The 21,322-nt window shown below is 30.3% G+C and overlaps 3 protein-coding genes across 3 annotated transcripts; 1 reads left to right on the top strand and 2 right to left on the bottom strand.

Moving 5' to 3' along the window:
• The first annotated feature begins 259 nt into the window (after positions 1-259).
• LOC115695962 (cell division control protein 48 homolog B) lies at positions 260-4,412 on the top strand. The gene is made up of 12 exons (XM_030623071.2): positions 260-526; positions 611-655; positions 761-816; positions 905-1,054; positions 1,126-1,224; positions 1,663-1,762; positions 1,862-2,146; positions 2,221-2,390; positions 2,859-2,987; positions 3,463-3,550; positions 3,644-3,721; positions 3,840-4,412. Exons 1-12 carry the CDS (start codon positions 350-352, stop codon positions 4,308-4,310), a joined length of 1,848 nt encoding a protein of 615 aa, XP_030478931.2. The 5' UTR covers positions 260-349; the 3' UTR covers positions 4,311-4,412.
• Positions 4,413-5,131: 719 nt separating this feature from the next.
• LOC115725569 (protochlorophyllide-dependent translocon component 52, chloroplastic) lies at positions 5,132-10,270 on the bottom strand. The gene is made up of 6 exons (XM_061117633.1): positions 9,677-10,270; positions 8,643-8,830; positions 8,474-8,556; positions 6,847-7,184; positions 6,019-6,206; positions 5,132-5,632 (listed from the first exon to the last, which is right to left on the bottom strand). The coding sequence occupies exons 1-6, from the start codon at positions 10,223-10,225 to the stop codon at positions 5,383-5,385; spliced, it is 1,596 nt and encodes a 531-aa protein (XP_060973616.1). The 5' UTR covers positions 10,226-10,270; the 3' UTR covers positions 5,132-5,382.
• Positions 10,271-16,760: 6,490 nt separating this feature from the next.
• Positions 16,761-21,322, bottom strand: LOC133039431 (protochlorophyllide-dependent translocon component 52, chloroplastic-like). Its single transcript, XM_061118334.1, has 7 exons — positions 21,071-21,322; positions 20,617-20,804; positions 20,462-20,544; positions 18,503-18,678; positions 18,201-18,407; positions 17,111-17,298; positions 16,761-17,010 (listed from the first exon to the last, which is right to left on the bottom strand). The coding sequence occupies exons 1-7, from the start codon at positions 21,320-21,322 to the stop codon at positions 16,761-16,763; spliced, it is 1,344 nt and encodes a 447-aa protein (XP_060974317.1).

Raw genomic sequence — 21,322 nt, forward strand, 5'->3', positions numbered from 1 at the left:
GTTTTGGAATGGAACCTCATTTATCTTACTCCTCGAAATTGAACAAAAATTCTTAAATTAAACAATTTCATTAATTCAGGAGAACTTTTAAGAGTATAAAAATTTTAAAAAACACAATTTGATACATATAGAATTTAAAAAAGAAAAAAAATTCTAATTTGCATTTTCTTTAAATAAATAAGTAAATAAATGTGTGACCCTCTGTATCGATGTGACCTAGTGTTACACTAAACCCCTTTAGCATTTGAATATACATAAATTTATTTCATTGAAAGTGAACATATTGATTGACACAATCCCAACTTTGGTAGTCTGCCCTGTTCTCAAATCTCTCTCCAGTGCTCCTAACATGGAGGACCATACCTCATCTAGCAGCAGTAGCAACACCATCGACGACCACAATGGAAACAACCACTGGAATGCCGAAGAAGCCATAGCAGGCAACGCCCAAGCTCTTCAAGCTCTCAGAGAACTCATCACCTTCCCTACTCTCTATTCACGCCAAGCTCGAAAACTCGGTCTCAAAGTATATATATTTATATAATTTATTACACTTTTCTTTTTCCTATTTTGGTTTGACTTTTAATCTTTTCTGGGTTTGCTTTTTCAGTGGCCTCGAGGTTTAATCCTCTACGGTCCTCCCGGCACTGGAAAGGTATATTACTTCAACCCCTTTTACTAAAGCTTGTGACTTTCTTCATATTCGATGTGCATTTTGAATTGGGATTGTTATGGCATAATTGATTGTGTTTGATTTCAGACAAGCTTGGTCCGTGCAGTGGTTCAAGAATGTGGCGCCCATATAATTGTTATTAGGTACTGTGTTCATCTCTAGTTGGCAATGGCTTCTAAGGTTTATGAATTATTAATTGTAATTTTATTATTAAACTGGTTCTGTATACAGTCCACATTCTGTTCACAAATCTCATGCTGGGGAAAGTGAAAAGTTTTTGAGAGAGGCATTTGCTGAGGCCTCATCTCATGCAAAGTCTGGAAAACCATCAGTTATCTTTATAGATGAAATAGATGCACTTTGTCCTCGTCGTGATTCTAGGTATGACATAACTCACAATCATATCAAATGGGTTTTAAGGTTTAAATTTTGATTTAAAAACTCAATTGCAGAAAAGAGCAGGATGTTCGCATTTCTTCCCAACTTTTGATATTGATGGACTCCAATAAGTCCTCAGTTTCACACGTTGTTGTAGTTGCATCAACTAACAGGTAACTAACAGGTTGCTTTATGATAATTGTTGGGCTTTGAAGCCAAATAGCAGTTTTATGGTTATTTGATCTTCATCTTAGTGGTTGTTGTTCAGGTGAAAAGATTGTAAACTTTGATGCAATATGTTAGTGATTGTGGTTATAACTCCTCTGTGTTAGTGGTTGTTCATCTTAGTGGTTATTTGATCTTCATCTTAGTGGTTGTTTAGGTGAAAAGATTGTAAACTTTGATGCAATATGTTAGTGATTATGGTTATAAATCCTCTATGTTTTGTTGTTTGGCTTGTTGCTGATTAATGACAAGCCTATGATCAAGTCTCTTTTATTCTAGTGATGATAGTGTTCTTGTTAAGCATTTAACATTGCTCAATTACAGTGGAATCTTGTTCTCTCTCTCTCTTGATATTGAAGCTATGATTTTTGTTTCTGTATGAAAAGAGTGGATGCCATTGACCCTGCATTAAGAAGGTCAGGACGCTTTGATGCTGAAATAGAAGTTACAACACCGAATGAAGAGGAGCGTTTTCAAATTCTCAAGGTGGAATTTGTTCTCTTTTGTTTAAGTTGTAGTAAAATTATTGAACACACACACACACACAACATTTAAAGATTCTGAACTGTGCTAATAATTGTCCAGCTCTACACTAAGAAGATACCAATGGAGTCTAGCATTGACTTAAAAGCAATAGCTGCATCTTGCAATGGCTTTGTTGGGGCTGATCTAGAAGCCTTATGTCGTGAGGCTGCATGGTCTGCTAGTAAAAGGTCCTCTGATGCAAATGAAGATGATGTCAAATTTCGATTAACAATGGAAGACTGGAACCATGCAAGGTCTGTGGTTGGTCCAAGCATAACAAGAGGTGTGACCGTGGAGATCCCTAATGTGACATGGGAAGATATTGGAGGTTTGAAAGATTTGAAGGTTAGTAATTTTTCATGCATATTTCATTCTGAATTTTCAAAGTTAAAACTCATACTCACCTTTTTCATTGACAGAAAAAGCTCCAACAAGCTGTTGAATGGCCTATCAAACATTCTAATGCATTTACAAGGTTTGGAATATCACCTATGCGTGGAATTCTTCTGCATGGTCCCCCAGGATGTTCGAAAACAACACTCGCTAAAGCTGCAGCCCATGCTGCCCAAGCGTCTTTTTTTTCCTTGAGGTTTGAACCCTTAATACAATGGTTGACAAGCCATATTTCTTTTCCGTGGTTTTGAACACTTTTTCATTTTGTTGTCCTTGTTGTGTGATCACCTATTCTTAAAAGCTTTTCAAAGGCGGAAAAAGAATGCTTTAGGCTTTCAGTGTTTGTTTTCCATATTAAACTGGTTAAAGAAAAAAAAATGTATCATGAGAACAATTTTATAATGCTAGATTTACGCCAATTCGTTTTGGCCTTTTAGTCATAATTAGTGCAATGCCCCACAGCTATGCTGCCATTTCATCTGGTTTTCTACTGACAATGCTTAATAGCAGAAGCTAGTATCAAAGAAGAAAGAATCTTCCCTACTATAATCTTCATACCTTTTCCCTAGAAAAATGGACCACTCAACAGATTATCATGAAAATTCCATCTTCTAAAGTTTTTTCCAGGATTGCTTGACTTGAAAATTCATAAACTATGAATCAGTGGTGCAGAATTATTTTCAATGTATGTTGGAGATGGTGAAGCTCTACTTCGCAATACATTCCGGAGGGCTCGCCTTGCAGCACCAAGTATAATCTTCTTTGATGAGGCTGATGTTGTTGCTGGGAAACGGTTAGTATATCTTCTTCTTTTTCTTAAGTGAGATTCTGTTTATAGTACTTTGCCGTCTTTTTCAAAGCTTAACAAGATATTTGTTGCCTTAAATTTTTCTGTTGTTTAAGACTAAAATTAAACGTGACTGAATTGACAATTTGACATAGAACCTCCTCTATCCATTACGGGTCGAGGACTCCTTCTCCTTCCCCTTCTTCAAATTCCGATTTGTTTTGCAAAGCGAAGAACCTATCGTCTTAGATTTTGCTGTTGTAGCCAAACAGAAAATGTCATACGTTTGCTCAAATTTTTCAAATGTTGTTTAGATCTTTCGCATTTGCTATCTTTGCACTGTCCCATTTCCACCCTTAATTCGTATAAATATATATATATATATATATGTACAATAGTAACTGGCTTATGCAGTTCATGTTTGAAGGGGTGTGTGCATAATATAAAGTATTCTAAGTATCCGCTCTTTCTTAAATGGCAGAGGTGCGAGTTCAAGCAGCAACAGTACAGTAAGTGAGAGGCTTCTATCTACTTTGCTGACCGAAATGGATGGTTTGGAAGAGGCTAAGGTAAGCATTAATCATGAAATGGATTTTGCTTTATAGTAACATATGATCTAATCTATCGTTAACTCAATCAATTGTTTCTCCTTTTCACTTCAGGGAATTCTTGTGCTTGCTGCTACAAATCGTCCTTATGCAATCGATGATGCATTAATGCGCCCTGGGCGCTTTGATCTGGTACGAGAGTTTGGATTCTGTGTTTCGGGATTGCCTTGTATCTTAGTAAAATTGTAAATCTTATACTTGTAAAGGATGTCTGCTGATTGAATTTGCGATAATTATAAATGATGTTTAGGTGCTTTATGTACCACCACCGGATTTGGAAGCTCGATGTGAAATCCTTCAAGTACATACTCGAAAAATGAGAATATCAGATGATGTTGATCTATCAAGTATTGCAGAAGATACCGAGCTGTTCACAGGTGCTGAACTCGAGAGCTTGTGCAGGGAAGCTGGAATGGTAGCTCTCAGAGAAGACATATCTGCAACTGTTGTATGTGATCACCATTTCCAAACCGTGAAGAAATCTTTGAAGCCGGCATTAACAAAAGAAACAGTTTTATCCTACTCGTGTTTCATGAAGGGCTCGTCGGGGACAGTTTCTAACAAGTTTGAATCAAATGCAGAGCACAAGAACAAAAGACATGAGTCTTTAGGAATAATTTGTGCAATGAAAATTGGTGTTTTGAGTTTGGTATTTGCTGTTGCTATGAAATATTTTCTCACTAGTACGGGTCGTACTCGATATGAACTAGCAACTACATGAACAAGTAGAAGGCTGGAGATTTTGTATGAACTAGCCACTGCTTTCTTTTTGTATTTGGTTCTCTTCTCATTCCCATTATAATATAAATTAATTTCAATTAAATCAGTTGGCTAGATTTCTGTTATTAATCAACTGTTATGAACAGAGCACTACATATACCCCTTGGCTCTCATTCACTTGAAACAACAATCCAATTCACATAGAGAGAGAGTGTGTGTTCAAGATTCATTGTTAGAGAGAGAATAGACTAGGATTGCCATTGTTGAGTTACTGTTTCAGCTTGTGTATGTCGGTAAAGAGATTGTTCACTCTTGAAGTGACTTCTCTCAAGTGAGCCGTCACACTATGTGAGCTAGTCATGCTCGAAGTCGTTACCTTAACTGCAAGGAGGGGGATGCTGAAGGCAGGACTAATGATTGGAGTGAAGTCGTAACAAGGTAGCTGTACTGGAAGGTGCGGTTAGATTACCTCCTTTTCAGTGAGAGCTAATGCTTGTTGAGATTGTAATTGAGTTGTGTCTGTGAGTATCCTGATCCTTACTTGTGTATTATCTTCTAATTTTTTTTTTTTTGCTTTGTTCATTAATAAACTCGATTTTTTTGTTCATTTCTTAGTCACTGTTATTACATTTTATTTCTTGTTGAAATCTTAGTTACGAATGTTCTTGACGAGGTTTAATTCGCAATATTATTTTCTAACTAAACGTTACCTTAGTGTTAGTTGACCGAGTTAGGTACTTCATTTAGTTCTTAGTTTAGAAACCTACATAACCTTAGATGATCCCATTTTGTGTAACTAATAAAGAAATAAAGGATTATACATTTCTCTCGATTTAAGTTCTTAATTGATCTTTGGATATTGTTCTTAGTACAATTGTGTGAAACATAAATAGAATCAATTGTTTTCCCAACACAAATCATATCGACATACATGCAAATATATATGAAGTTCAAGTACTCTAACTCTAAGGTTATTTCATTGGTTGAGTAATCAAAACCAATGACATATATATTTATTTATATATATATATATATATATATATATATGCATCATTATACATGTGAGATATGTTTCAACGAAAAGCATGGTCATAGTCATGAAAATGGAAGGTCTTGTGGATGAAATGAGAAAGCCACTTTGAAGCTACAAAGCAAAGTAATGCTGTAGAAACCATGGCAATCTTCAATGTTTGGCCTTGTTTATTGGTCACACCAACATATCCAATCATAGCTATAGAGATCACTTGTAGCATTATTTCTAACACTTTGAAACCCTTGTGTGCAGCACTGCAACTACTACAATTCACTACATGACTCCAATACCTAAAAAAAAGTAGTCAAGTTAGTTATATAAACAATTATTGGGAACAATTGCTTAGTTTTATAATAGTTATAGGTATTTCATTAATTTTTAAAAAAATTTGAATAATTTGCCATACCAAAAACGAATTAAGAAAATAAACACATACTTAACTAAATGTTTAAACTCTATTTTTTCGATTTTGTAAAGTATATATTCTAAACACTGACAAAATATCTAATCAACTGCTATACATCGACAAATAAAGAAAATTGAGTTATAATTTTTCTAAATGCTAAAAATATAAACAACCCTACTGAAAAGCGATAAAAGTAATACTCTACTATAGAATTTTCCTATATGGATCAAAAAAAATATTGTAATAATTTTGTTGTTTTATATATAGAACCTGTCCATGAGTTGTTCTCTAGGAGGGGTTGGTGGAAGAGCACCAGAGAATTTGCCACCCCAATCAACTTGGCCACCACCATACTTGTTAAGCCATTTTCTAAATGCAACAATATGAGCATCTGATTTTGTTGGCACAAAACATGCTTTATTCCATTTTCCAATTCCAGCTTCCATTATTTTAAGCTCCTACATTACATTCAACAACAAGCAATATTAGTTAAGAATATCATTTTTTTCTCATATTGGTAGCAACATTTCTATTTTTCATATAATTTCATGTGTTGGCCGATACAATAAATATGTATAGTTTAATCTATGTATTTTTGCAATTTCGTGTTACAATAAATATGTATAGTTTGATATTTATGTCTCCCTAAATTTTAGAATTGATATATTATTTTGACATTTATACCCTAAATTTATATATTTTACTTTTCTACATTCTTGTAAATAAAATTTCTGGATCCCCTACTAATTTCTTGCACAATAAGTTACTAGTATTATACATGAATATATATAAAATAAATTTTTACACATACTTAAAATGACATTATTTTTACTATTTTTTTTTTTTTTACGTATTAGTAATTAGAAAACAATATAATATAAATATAAAAGCATTAATTGCAAACAACATAAATAATGTTCTTGTGTGAAAACAACAGTTAGAAGTGTAATTTTTTTTTTTTGAATTATTATGAAAATTATTTATAAAAATTGCATCTAATTAGGGATTAATTAGCATGTAATATAATTTGTGGAAGTATATTAGTATTTAGTAGTATATATGCAAGTATAAAAAAGTAATTATTATTATTATTATTACCTCAAGATGAAGGAGATATGCATCTGAATCCAAAACAGCATTTAAGAGAACATGAAATATCCATCTTGGAGATATTTTGTTAATCCAATCATCACATCTTGATTCACTTATTATCAATCTGCTTCTACCAGGACTAATTGGAACACATATAAATACTAAAGCCCTTTTCTTACTATTCTCATTATTACCTTCTTTTAGATTAAGGGGCACAGAGCTATAGAAAACAAATGGTGCAAAAAATTGGTTGAAACCAGGATCACCCATTCCAGTAAAACCATTAATGTTGAAATTTTCCAGAGTCATTTTTAGAGGTATACCACCTTCTCTATCAGCCTTACCTATTTAGAAAAATATTAATACATAATTAGTTCATATTTAAAAATAAATAAAAAATTAATTAAAAATAAAATAAAAAAATTAGTAGGCATATAGAAAATTTTTATCATGAAACTGATCATGTAGTTATTAATTGCGCATTGTTATTAGGTACCAATAATATTCAGTATCTTTTATTGATGACGTCTTATAATTGGTTAGTGATATTATCTAAAAATTATTTTTTTAAATTATATAAGACATGATACCGAACAATAACAGTATGACACCAAACAATATGTACTAAGCACCAATATACTACCTTTTAACATTTCTCTGTGTTTGAGTGTGTCTTGGTCTTATATTGTATCACCTTACTCTTAATTTTCCAATAGATTTTTTTGATTAATGCTTTTTAGGTGGGGTTGGTTGGAGGTAATGAAATGGAATGGAATGGAAAGGAAATAATTTTCATTCCATTCCTTTGTTTGGTTGCATTTTAAAGTATTGGAATGGCATTCCAATGGAATGCTCTTTCCACCATTTTGGTGGAATGGCTATTCCATTTTAAAAAGGAAGGAATGACCATTCCAATGTAACAAGAAAAAAATTTAATTATTTTTTTATCAATTTTTTTTATGCATTTTAAATTTTATTCCATTCCATTCCCATTCTTATTCCTATTCCTATATGTTCTGTTAAAAAGGATTGGTCAAAATTATGCACAATTTCCTTAAAGGATAGGAAAATTTACACACAAATTATTGTTTTTGGTAAAAAATATTACACTTTTATGTTTAAATATTTTCTTTACATTTTAAATCTAAGGTGTTTTAATTTGTATAAAATCAAGTTGTTTTTGTAATTGTTTCGTATTATTCTAATAAATTTTATTCTCTAAACATGTCCTCAATAGAGAAAATCTGAAAACCTTTATATATATTTTCTATATTATTTTAATTGGTCATGTTATCCAAAATTGTAAAACAATTATTTTCAAGTTACAAAACATTTTGGTTTTCCTTTTTGTCAAACGGTAAGTTAATATAGTTATTCATAACTTTGTAAGAGCATTTAGTTTATTTTTCATTAAAAAAAAAATACTCTTTTCTGCAGATTGATCAGCTTTTGTTATATACAATTCAAATATTTTATTTACAACTTCACATTTGATAAATTATTTGGATAATTAATTTGATAATTGTAAAAGTAATTATAAAATAGAATGTTAGTAATATTTTTTATTTAAATGTGAAGAGTAAACTTATGAAAATTAACAAAACAAAAGGTGTTAATTAATTATAATAATTACCAGGTATGCGAGTTTGCATTAATCCATAATGAGCATATGGAACATGTGCAGGGTCCATAAGATTCTCAATCATCACCTCATATCTAAAATATACACAAATTAAATTCACATAATATATAAATAATTTTACATATAATGTAATCTAATTATTAAAATCTTATTGGCTTACCCATAATGAAATTCTCTATTTAATATTGTTTGAGAAAATGATGAATCATCCATTTCTGCAATATAAGGTGGTTTTTGCTTTGTAATAATATTTTTGTACTTGGGATCTGCATTTGGCCAAAACCATACAATGCCATTCTGCACAGTACTTGGGTAAACAGAAACACATGCTTTCTTGGAAGTGTGAACCTGCATTCATGATCAATATATTTAAATGGATAAATAGCGGTATAATTACTTAAAATTTTAAGTTTGTAAGTGATATAAATTAAATGATTTTCTTAATAGCATAATTACTCAATGTTTATAAAATTATAATTTTTTTATGAAAAAAATCTATAGACTCCGTTTTAAATTTATTAAAAAAAAATTAAAAGTAATTGATACTGCATATATTTTCGTCTAAACTAAGTAATCTAGAATCTAGATTTTATATGTATCCTGTTTAAAACTATAAGTACCGATGAAACTAAAAAAAAAAAATTACAGTTTTATAAACATTGAGTACTTATGCCGCTAAAAAAATCATTAGATTTATGCTACTATTTACCTTATTTAAATATATAAATCTTACATATTTTAATTTAATAATTATTTAAAAAAAAGTAGAATAAATACTATTTTGGACCCTGTGCTTTGCAAAAATTACAGATTGACCCTCTGTTTTGTTAAATAATAAAATAAACCTTGTATTTTTCAAAATAGTAAAAATAGGGTTTTGAGCTTAATTTTCGACAATTTTTTTTAATACAACCAACTTGAAGACAATTCCTAACACTAACAGATACAGAAAATACAAAAAATTTTGTCATAAACACATTTAGATTAGATTATTATTAAATTTTATTTTGATAAAAAATCAGTTCAGGGTCCTATTTGTACTATTTTAAAAAATACAAGATCTATTTTATTATTTAACAAAATAGAAGATTCAATTAATATTTTTTTTGTAAAACACAGAATCTAAAATAGTATTTTTTTTTTAAAAAAAAAATGTAACACTACGTTCATTAGTTATATATATATTTATAGTACCGGAGGGCCATCTGGTGGAGCTTGGGGGATGAAGTTGCAATTTCCAGAGCCATTAAAGCACCAACCATGGTAGACACACTGCAATCTCCCCCATTGATCAATCCTTCCTTCTGATAAAGGAGCCAATCTATGAGGACAACTATCATCAAACACCTTCCATTCACTCTCATTCTTGTCCCACCACACCACCACATCAATCCCCATCACCTTCTTCCCATGTGGCCTTCTCTTGTCCAGATCACAAACCGGCATAATTGGACACCAGTTGCTGTACCAGTCGAACTTCCCATCTGGGGTTTGACTACTTTCAAGCTCTGCCTCAAAAGGGTCAGTGAGATTTGTTGAAACAGATGAAATGGAAGTGTAAAGTTTGGATCTTGATACACTACTTTGATTAAATAATGAAGAAGATGAAGTACTGGGTATTTTGTTTAAGTTGAAAAAGAGTTTTGTGTCATGTTTGGTTAATGTAATAAGATTGGGAAGAGAATAATTGAGCACTACTTTGGCCATGGCTGCTGGTTTGTTGTACAAATAACTCAAAATCATGTATATATAAAAATGTTGACCAATTATAAACTTTTCTGCTCTTTGTGTCTGACTCTCTAGTCTCTTGTGCATGATAGACACTTGGACAGTTTTCATGTGGTGGTGTGTCCCACCAATAATACAACCAATCAATTATTCAATAATTTAAATATCTTAGGCATATCATTTAATTAATTATGGTTTGAAAATAACTTATAATAAATATCGTTTAATCACTGTCCGTGACTTAGCAAAGTACACTCTAGAGTTGAATGAAGATGTATCTTGAATAGGAGAAATACCTTATCCTATTTTCTCTATTATTGTAAATGACTTTCAGTTATAATAATATGGAAAATTTCTAAAAAAAACAAAAAAATCGTTTAATTAATCTTAAAATTCTACTTATGAAAAATACTGGACACTACTAATACCTAATAACAATTCTCTTATTATTTCTTCTCTTTAATATATAAAAAAAATCTTACGTTATAGTTACAAAAAGAAAGTTTGTAACTGAAAATTAATTTAATCATATTATCAATTCTATATAGTTATCAATAAGAAATTAATAAACAAGATTTATATTCGTTTATTGGGGTAGTTTAGAACATGTTTTAGAGTCCTTATGTTAATTTGGTTTAGTTTTATACTTTTTTTTTGTTTTAAGAAAATGTAATAAAAATTTTAAAAATTGAGAAATAAGCTAAGATAACATTTGGTAATGCTTTTGTTTTTAAATTTTTTAATTACAAAAATAAAAGTAAAATTTTTATTTTTAAATTTTTATTTTGAAAAACAAAACTACGTTCTATATAACTATTTTTATTTTTTAATTTTAAAAACTGAAAACAAAAGTGTGTTATGTAAATTTTATTTTTATTTTTATTTGATTTTATTTATGTTTGGTTCAGGTTCGAAGCTGTGATCGGGGGTCGGGTTCGAGTTCGGGGTTGGGGCTAGGGTCCGTCTGTGTTCCAAAGTCTAGGTTAGAGTTAGAATCCAAAATATTGATTAAGAAAATAAATTGTTTAAAAAAAAATTAAAAAAGTAGTGATTTTTTTTTTTTGTTTTCAAAGTTTTTAAAATTTTAATTCTCAATTAAAAAATTAAAAAATGAAAACAGATTTATAAAACATGATTTTAGAAATTATTTTTACTTTTCTAATTTTCAAAACAAAAAACTAATTAAAAAAGTGTTGCCAAACGCACCATAAACTTGTAGAAAAGTGGGCGCAAATGGAGTTATTTTTCATCTTGGTGAGTTTGACAATGTTCATAAACAAGAATGGAGCAGAAAGATAAAAATTGGAAAAACTAACGAGTTATGGGACCATGGCTCCGAAATCTGAAATCATGGCCCCGAAATCTGAAACCATGGCCCCAAAAGAGACAAAATAGTAGGAATGGCCCAAGAGCTGCGACTCCACTATAGGGAGCTGCACTCTTGGAGGGAATGTTGAAAAAAAAGGGTAAAAGCTCGCATGAAAAAAAAGGATTGTTAGGTGGTGGAGTCGTGACTCTAGTGTGGGGGGCTGCGGCTCCGCAGCACGTTTTCTATCTTTTTTTAGGGTTAAATCTCAATCTTTTTAGTATCTTCTAGAGAACTTTGTTAGCTTATATAAATACATTATTTTTAGTCTGTTTTTAGTGCTCTAAACTCAAAAACTCTTAATTAGCAACTATTAATATTTTTCATTAGGGGTGTTGTGTTTAACCCCCAAATGTGACTTCTACTACCGGTAGTTGTAATATAAATCGGGCAATCAATTCCACTAGGAGGTGATTATGGACAAAAGCGTTAGTATAAAAATAAACGTTGATAAGAAGTAACAAATAAGTAACCAAATGAGTTTGAGAATTTTGTTTTGGTAATAAATATTAAAAGAAAGCAAATAAAGGTCATGTAATCAATAATAAAAGAGAGAAAGACTTCAAGAAAAGATGAGTTTGCATATGGAATCATCTCTAACCTTCTAAGAAAGATTATGTCATTATGCTAACCAATCTCATAAATTTTTAAAGAGAAAAGATGAGAAAAAAAGTCAAGAAATTTTGCTATGATTTTTCTACACTAAAAATTACACACCAAAACAATAAAATGAGCTCTAAATTATAGTCTCAAAAGGATGAAAATGCAAAATGAAATAAGTTAAGGGCTACAAACAGAAAACAAACAACAATAATAGTAATAATAATAATAATTTGATACTATTAATATATGTGTATGTTTATTATTGATGATAATTGATCCCTATTAAAACTATTTTGTATGTGATATTGATATATCACTCTACTCTACTGGGAGCATGGGGTTGGCGTGTATGAAAGAAGCCCAACTGTAGGCGCCCATGTGGGCTGATATTGTTGGAATATATTTTAGGAATAATTACATAAGATATTATTTTTTGTAAAATATTTACATTTTTACGTTCAAAGAATGTTTTTTTTACATTTTTACGGTTTTCCAAAAAATAACACGAAAATAACATAAAATCAACAAGAAAACAACATAAAAGTAACATGAAAATAACAACAAAAAAACAACAAAAAATAACATACATATAACAAAAAATTAACAACAAATGAACAAAATTTCAACATCAAAAGAATGTATGTTAATTTTGAAATTCCGTGAAACCGTATTTTGTTATTTTTTTGTTGTTTTTGTGCATTTGTGAAATTAACCCTATATTTTATCAGGATTTAGATTTACTAATAACAAGTATATTTTTTAACATCATAAATACGAATTTCTAAAACAATGAAACTTAAACGTACATATAAAGTATGAGAAACCTTACATTGGTTGCAGCGCAATTAAATGACTCATTCTGCTCAGATCTCTAACTATTGTATTATTTTCTGTTGTAGATTATAATCAAGATCTGAGCCTGACACTCCTTCAGTTGTTTGAATTCTTCACAGTCTTACACACTATGATTGAAGGCTAACTTGCTATGAGTGGGTATGCACTCAATTACTAAGGCTCAAATTTTTGTGTGGAAGAACTCTATAGAATTTCGAAAATAGAAGAGAGAAAAGAAGAAGAAGAAGTCTCAAACTCTCTAGTTGTCTGACAAGATGCAAACTAGGTTTAGAGTCATTAGTTAGATTATGAAACTATTCTTTTCTTTTTATACTAATTCACTTAGGGTTAGGATTGAATTATATGGAATAAAAAATGATAAAATAATAGCAAAATAGGGACTTAGTGGTCAGCCATGATGTGGGCCCTACACTAATTATAGTTTTGTCATTTTTCTCAACCACTTATCTATTATTTCACAAAAGCCATATTTTCCAATTCTAATTTTATAAATACCAAAACTATTTATTTAATAATTAACATTAATTATCAAATAAAATTGTCATTTATATTATTTATTTCTTAGACTCTATAAAGTCTCTTAATTAATAAATAAACCCTAAAATCCTATTTCTTCACCATCAAGCCATATCTTAGTGAAAATTCATAAATAAGACATAGTCTAATTTAGAATTATAATTGATTAAATAAAATCAATTAAGTGAGTCTTACAAATATTTTTTCTCAATTAATATGGGGACCATGGGTCTATATAACAGTGTTTCCAATAAGCAAGACTAGAATTTATCAAGTAAATTTTCTAACTTATTAATTCCTCCTTGCACCACTATAGATTTGGAATTTCACTCTCAATTATATAGAATACTCTATATGTTTCACGATATAGATACGATGTGAATTATCCATTTGTTATAATCCTAATAATCAACGATCCTCTATAGATAATCTACAATAAGTAGGGATAAATTTACCGTTGTGCCCTTCAATATATTTTATCCTTAAAACACTTAGCTACCTTAAATGATATTTCAGGTCTCGTTTGGAACGCCGTATTAAGTCGTATTGTATTGTATTTTATTATATTGAATTGTATTTTATATAATATTTTTATATAAAACTATATGTGCTATTAACTTTTATGGACACCTAAATATATAATATTTTAATATAAATTAAAGTTTAACATAATATTATATAAAAATATGATATATATTCCAATTAAATGTAATACAATACAATACGACTTAATACGGCGTTCCAAACGAGCCCTCAGTGAACTAATATAATAACTGAAATGAGCACTCAACCATTTATCTCTATCAATCCAAGCTTGAAGGAAATCATCGTTTGACTTCTATGTCCGTATAGAAACTATAGATTTCGTATCTATGATTAGCGCTCCCACTCAATTGAACTATCATGTCTTTAATCTATATGTCACGAGAAGACCCATTAGTTGACTTTAATGAACATATTTAAGAACACAAATAATGCAACTGAACTAGAACCTCACCATCTCAGGATTGAGATCATTTGATCTAAGATCAACTAGGTGATGTTGAATTGAATCGATATTACGGTAAGTTTATTATATCTTATCCACGTTCAATATCGGTCCATTTCGATGTATACTCCATACATCCAACCCAAGCTTACTTTAACCAATGTCCTGGAAGTAAACTACATTGTAGATCATCCTATCAGTTAAACCCTTTGTACTGATAAATCATAAGAGTACATTTAATCACACAATCTTAATTACTTTCCACTGTGTTGACAACACAATAAACAAGTATTAATGTGATAAGGATTTGGATGAATTTATAAATCAAATAAATAAATAAATGATCACATGAACCAAATAACACATTAAATAATTAATGAAAATAAAACTGTTTCGTTATTGATAATTGAACAGAAAAGATTACATTGAAATCGAGTTTTATTTAGGGCACAAAGCCTAACAAGAATCACATTTTCTGAGAAACTTTAACGAGTGAATCAAAAAAACTAATAACATAATAAACATGAGTTCATGATTACTTAGAATTCAGGTCGATCTACTATTGATCATCTTTATGATATGAATTAGATTTTTATAGTAAACAATATGTTTGATAAAAACAACTTAATTATATATCGGTTCTTGTCATATATAATCTCTATTATATACAATACCTTCACTTAGATGTCATACTACATTAACAATCTGAATTGAGATTACTTGCACCGAATAACGAGCATCAATGAACCGTACTAGCAACTGTTGTTAAAGATTCTATAACTTTAATATGACATTGACTGTTTCATTCATGATTAATTGATTTTAATTCTTCGTACAATACAAGTCACAATCTCGTGTATGAATAAGGAACTTTTCAATATTAAATATTAATTAACACGCATTCAAGCATATATGAAAATGTTCAACTTATATTTATAAACAGAAATATATTTATAAGCTTTAAGGCATAAACACTAACAAACACTTATGTTCTCAAGATCAAGAATCAGTTTGTTAAAATTATCCATCTGTTCATCAACAGATTTGTCCTCCATCATTTTAAATGAATGCAGAACCTGTTTCAAGTACGATCTATTCACTAAGGATTTTGTCATGTATAATCTTTTAAGCTTCAACCAGATACCCGATGAACTGGTTTAATCTTTCTTAGAACCTTATCACCAAGGTTCAAACTATGAGCCTTTCCTTCTTCTCCTTTTCAGGCATGTTCTTTGGAAGACATTTCTCCCCTAGCAAAGCTTCATATATAATCCTTAATGAACCAGTAGGCCTTCATGTTCATTCCCCAAAGCCCAAAGTCATTTGATCCACTTAACTTTTAAATATTGTACTTAGCAGCTACCATGTTTCAAGATTAACCTATGCTTTGATACCAATTTGTACGTTGTGATTCAATCAATAACAGTTGCACTAAAAGTCCACACACACACAAACACAATTTCAAGAATACAAACTATTATCATTTTTCTCAGGGAGTTGAGAAGAAAAAAAAATACAGAAAAAGAAAAATAACACGAGGGATTTAACGAGTTTGAGCCATGTGTAATACTCTACATCTCAGTTGAACAATAACCATTGTGTCATTTTTATTGAGTTACAGTTAGAGTGTTTACAATATGTTCTTGACTAGAACACTAATGAGTTTCAACATTCACCTCTCTCTCTCTCTCTCTCTCTCTCTCTCTCTCTCTCTCTCTCTCTCTCTCTCTCTCTCTCTCTCTCTCTCTCTCTCTCTCTCTCTCTCATTTCAAGTATGAATAGCATACATTACAATAATTGCGTTTGTCTCACAAGTCTCTAACAGAATTACCTAACCCACAAGTTGTCCTAGTAGGCAACTAACTAATAAGACTTTCATAAGGTGTATAACTTGTAACCAGTTACCACACATATACAAATAAACTGGTGTGAAGAATAACTTGATTAATAAGAAATATATTTAAGAAGAGAAGTTATAATAATATTACATTGTTTAATTATCACAACTAGAGGGTAAAATTATATATTTATATAAACCCTTTAGCGTCGCCCTGATAGGCGTCGGTAGCGAATTTCGCGAAAACCGACGCCTAAAGGGCTAAAAAACCGCCTCTAAAGGGTATTTTTGTAGTAGTGAGTATAGTTTTCAACCATGCAAATAATCATATTGACACTCATCATATAAATAATGCCTTGATAGATGTGAGAGCTAGAGAGATGTTTTAACGAAAAGCATGGTCATAATCATGAAAATGGAAGATCTTGTGGATGAAATGAGACAACCACTTTGAAGCTACAAAGCAAAGAAATGCCATAGAAACCATGCCAATCTTCAATGTTTGGCTTTGTTTATTGGTTACACCAACATATCCAATAAGAGCTATGGACATCACTTGTAGCATTACTTCTAACACTTTCAAACCCTTGTGTGCAGCACTGCAGCTACTACAATTCACTACATGGCTCCAATACCTAAAATATATACATTAACATTATTACATAAGATGTCCAAAAGGGTCTTGAAAATTAATATTGAAATATTGTGATAATTTTGTTGCATTATATATAGAACCTGTCCATGAGCTGTTCTTTAGGAGGGGTTGGTGGAAGAGCACCAGAGAATTTGCCACCCCAATCAACTTGGCCACCCCCATACTTGTTAAGCCATTTTCTAAAAGCAACCACATGAACATCTGATTTTGTTGGCACAAAACATGCTTTATTCCATTTCCCAACTCCAACTTCCATTATCTTACGCTCCTATATTACATTCAACAACACACAAATTATCGATTTCTTTTTTCTCTTAGTGGTAGGAGTGTTTCTATTTTCGTTATTATCATTTCATATGTTGGCAAACACACATATTGACTAGGGGCATAATCCTTATTTTTTTTAGAGTAATTTGCGTCATAAATACTTAAGTTTAACTCTCAATTACAAATAAATACTTAAGTTTAATTTTTGGCGGTAATAATACCTAAGTTATATTTTTGGTACTCTTTAAGTACCTAACCGTTAAATATTAAGTCATTAAACATGTGTCATTTTCTTATTGGTATATTTAAATTATTTTTTTTTTAAAAAAATAAAAATTTATTAATGACTTGGACCAATTAAAAATTGTTACGTGGCAATTTACTTAACACTTAACAGTCGGGAACTTAAAAAAGTTTCAGAATTATAACTTAAGTATTTATGCTGCAAATTACTCTTTTTTAATATATATTTGCAATTTAGTCATAAATATGTATATTTTGACATTTATGCCCATCTAAAAATATATTTCTTAATTTCAGCCTCCTAAACAAAATTTGTGGATCTACTCAATGCCGACCCTATATGATTTTGGACCTTAGTCAAAAATGAAAAAATTTAAGCCCTTGTATATAAAATGATGATGTTGGAATTTAAACCCTTAATTAACTTTTAAATTATTATGCTATTCATGTGTGGTGTCATACATGACAAGTAAGTATTAGTAGCACACGAATAATAAAAATTGCATTATAAAAATTGTGTTATGAAACTTTCTCTAGTTAATTAGCCTACCATGTAAGTAATTTCTTTTCATAATTTTTTTTTATATTAATAAATTTTTCATTAGTTGTGGAATAAGTATTAGTCTAATCATATATGTAAGTATATATAAAAGTAATTACCTCAAGATGTAGGAGATATGCATCTGAATCCAGAACAATATTTATGGGAATATGAGATATCCATCTTGGAAATATTTCATAAAACCAATCATAAAATCTTTTTGGAAATCTTTGCCTTGATCCACTTAATAACAATCTGCTCTTACCAGGACTAATTGGAACACATATAAATACTAAAGCCATTGTGTTATTATTATTTTGAAACCCCTTCAAAATCAGAAAAAAAAAATAATTAAATAAAAATATTTTACAAACATATTTATCATCATCATACAATATATATGGGATTACTAATTAATTACCTTTTTAGCCTCATTATTATGATTATCGTGATTTAGATTAAGTGGCATAGAACTATAGAAAACAAATGGTGCAAAAAATTGGTTAAAACCAGGATCACTCATTCCAGTGAAACCATTAATGTTGAAATTTTCCAAAGTCATTTCAAGAGGTATGCCACCTTCTCTATCAGCCTTACCTATTAAGAAATAATGTCAAGTAGATTATTATTAGTTCATATGTGTTGAATCATTTCGCCATTAATGAACAAACAAACAAACAAACAAGAACAACCAAGAATAGAGAAAAACATAACCGATCGAAGAGAAAGAAAAAAAAAGAGAAAGAAAGGCAGTGAAAAAGAAGATTGTAGAACAAAGAGCAATCTTATCATTGAATCAATGAATATTGGTATTATATAAGCAATGATTACACAAGGGATAATTAGTTAGTAATAACAGAAATCAGTTAGAACTAACACTGAACAACTAACACATGGTAACTGAATTAACTAACGAATAGTCTTGACAATATGAATTTAATGAAAAACGTTTAGCTTTATTACCTATTTACACATCTAGTATAAGCATGAAGATGAACCCAAAAATTCATATATTTTTTTTTATAAAGCAAAAATTCATATATATTGTGAGAGAAAATAGTTTTAAAAAAAATTAGATAGGCATGTTAGTAAAAATTTATAAATTAAACTTAGGTAGTGAAGTGCAAATTTCCTCTTAGGTGGCCTAGAGAAGGCTTCAAAATTAAAAAAGTAATTTAAGTACATATATATATAACAAAAAAGCTCACTTAAACACTTTTAAAAAAAGGTTTTTATAAAAATACTGAATTTTAGAAAAAAGTTTATAATTTTATTAGTCACACGGAATTTTTTTAATAAAATTTTTTTTTTATAAAACAATCGTAAAACAACAAAACAGAATAATTAAAACAACAATGGAACAACTAAAAAACAATCGTGAAACAACAGTGAAAATTTAACATAGTACAAAGTATAAAACTTACACAGTATTTTTTAAAAAAAAATTTGTCTCACAATAAAACAGTTAAAAATTTCAGTATGTAGTGTAAAAATCCCTTTTAAAAAGGAAAATTTACATAGAATACTAACTTTTGTTATTTTTTTACAAAAATACTACCAAGCGGTATTTTTTACTTTTTTAGTGTATTTTTTTATAAGTTTCATACTGCAGTATACTATGTTAAGTTTTCACTGGTGTTCTACTGGTGTTTTTTAGTTGTTCTACTGTTGTTTTGAGTTGTTCTGTTTTGTGTTTTACTGGTGTTTTATAAAAATACAGTATTTTTGAATTTTTTTTTCGTGTGACAGTATGTTTGTAAAAATTAACCCAAATTCTAATATTTTTGTAAGTTTCCCTTTAGAAAAGCTCATTGAAACTCTTTAAAAAAGCCTAATGAAATTCTTTAAAAAAGACCCAAAACAACTTAATTAGCAGAGGTGTAAGCCTCACACACCTTAGAGGCTTAAGTCTCAAGCAAGACCGGTCCTAATAGGAGTGGGCTTTAAAAAGAAATAAAATTTTGAGCCCTTTTTATATTTATTTAATTTTTTTTATTTGGGCCTCTAATAGGAGTGGGCTTTAGGTGCGGGCCTAGCCTACCTTAGCCTAGGGTCGACCCTGGTCTCAAGGCGTACGCCTCACAAAACTAAGGCGTAAGCCTCATGGACAGTGTGACTGAAGCTAAGCTTTAGAGGCGCCTTTTGAATGCCTCGTTCTGAGACGCACCTCGAGAGGTACGCCTTTTAAAGCATTGAGAGGGATATATATGGTCAAGTGTATGAGTGTTTAATTAGTTGATTCCAATCTACCATTCATGCATAATCATAAACACAATTTGTAAGGTGTGTAATTATATCTCATCATTCATTTCAAAAATGAGCTTATAAACATATGAAAACAAAACCAAAATTAAGCTCTTAATAAATTATAATTAATTACCAGGCAGCCTTGTTCGCATTAATCCATGATGAGCATATGGAACATGTGCAGGGTCCATAAGATTCTCAACCATCACTTCATATCTGAAAAATGTACACAAAGTGACATAATATATAAACTAGAAAGTGTAATATAATTATTAAATCTTTACTTACCCATAATGAAATTCTCTAATTAATATTGATTGAGAAAATGATGGATCATTCATTTCTGCAATGTAAGGTGGTTTTTGCTTTGTAATAATATTTTTATATTTTGGATCTGTGTTTGGCCAAAACCATACAATGCCATTTTGTACAGTGCTTGGGTAAACAGAAACACATGCTTTCTTAGAAGTGTGAACCTGCATTATGATAAATAATTCAAAAGTCAGTATTTATGAATCAAATTAAAGTAGGCCCTAAACTAAAAGTACCATTTTATATATAAAATTTTATAAAAATACCATATTTTGTGTTAAGCTCAAAAAATTTCAGAACCATTAACAATGAGCTCAAATTAAAATCACATATAGGTAGTAAAAACTTTCTCAGTATTAGATTATAATTTGTCAATTACAACTAACTTTAACTGAAAGAATGTATGTATATATATACATATTTATAGTACCGGAGGGCCATCTGGTGGAGCTTGGGGGATGAAGTTGCAATTTCCAGAGCCATTAAAGCACCAACCATGGTAGACACACTGCAATCTTCCCCATTGATCAATCCTTCCTTCTGATAAAGGAGCCAATCTATGAGGACAACTATCATCAAACACCTTCCATTCACTCTCATTCTTGTCCCACCACACCACCACATCAATCCCCATCACCTTCTTCCCATGTGGCCTTCTCTTGTCCAGATCACAAACCGGCAT

This window comes from Cannabis sativa, chromosome 6 (assembly GCF_029168945.1).
Source record: "Cannabis sativa cultivar Pink pepper isolate KNU-18-1 chromosome 6, ASM2916894v1, whole genome shotgun sequence".
NCBI lineage: Eukaryota > Viridiplantae > Streptophyta > Magnoliopsida > Rosales > Cannabaceae > Cannabis > Cannabis sativa.

Coding starts and splice junctions, on each gene's coding strand:
- LOC115695962 (XM_030623071.2), top strand. CDS start 350: ATGGAGGACCATACCTCATCTAGCAGCAGTAGCAACACCATCGACGAC. Junction 2,391..2,858: donor GCGTCTTTTTTTTCCTTGAG/GTTTGAACCCTT, acceptor ACTATGAATCAG/TGGTGCAGAATTATTTTCAA. Junction 3,722..3,839: donor GCCCTGGGCGCTTTGATCTG/GTACGAGAGTTT, acceptor AATGATGTTTAG/GTGCTTTATGTACCACCACC.
- LOC115725569 (XM_061117633.1), bottom strand. CDS start 10,225: ATGATTTTGAGTTATTTGTACAACAAACCAGCAGCCATGGCCAAAGTA. Junction 8,557..8,642: donor AATAGAGAATTTCATTATGG/GTAAGCCAATAA, acceptor TGTATATTTTAG/ATATGAGGTGATGATTGAGA. Junction 5,633..6,018: donor AGAGAACAACTCATGGACAG/GTTCTATATATA, acceptor ACTTTTTTTTAG/GTATTGGAGTCATGTAGTGA.
- LOC133039431 (XM_061118334.1), bottom strand. CDS start 21,322: ATGCCGGTTTGTGATCTGGACAAGAGAAGGCCACATGGGAAGAAGGTG. Junction 18,679..20,461: donor AATGCGAACAAGGCTGCCTG/GTAATTAATTAT, acceptor ATTTCTTAATAG/GTAAGGCTGATAGAGAAGGT. Junction 18,408..18,502: donor ATAATAATGAGGCTAAAAAG/GTAATTAATTAG, acceptor CTGATTTTGAAG/GGGTTTCAAAATAATAATAA.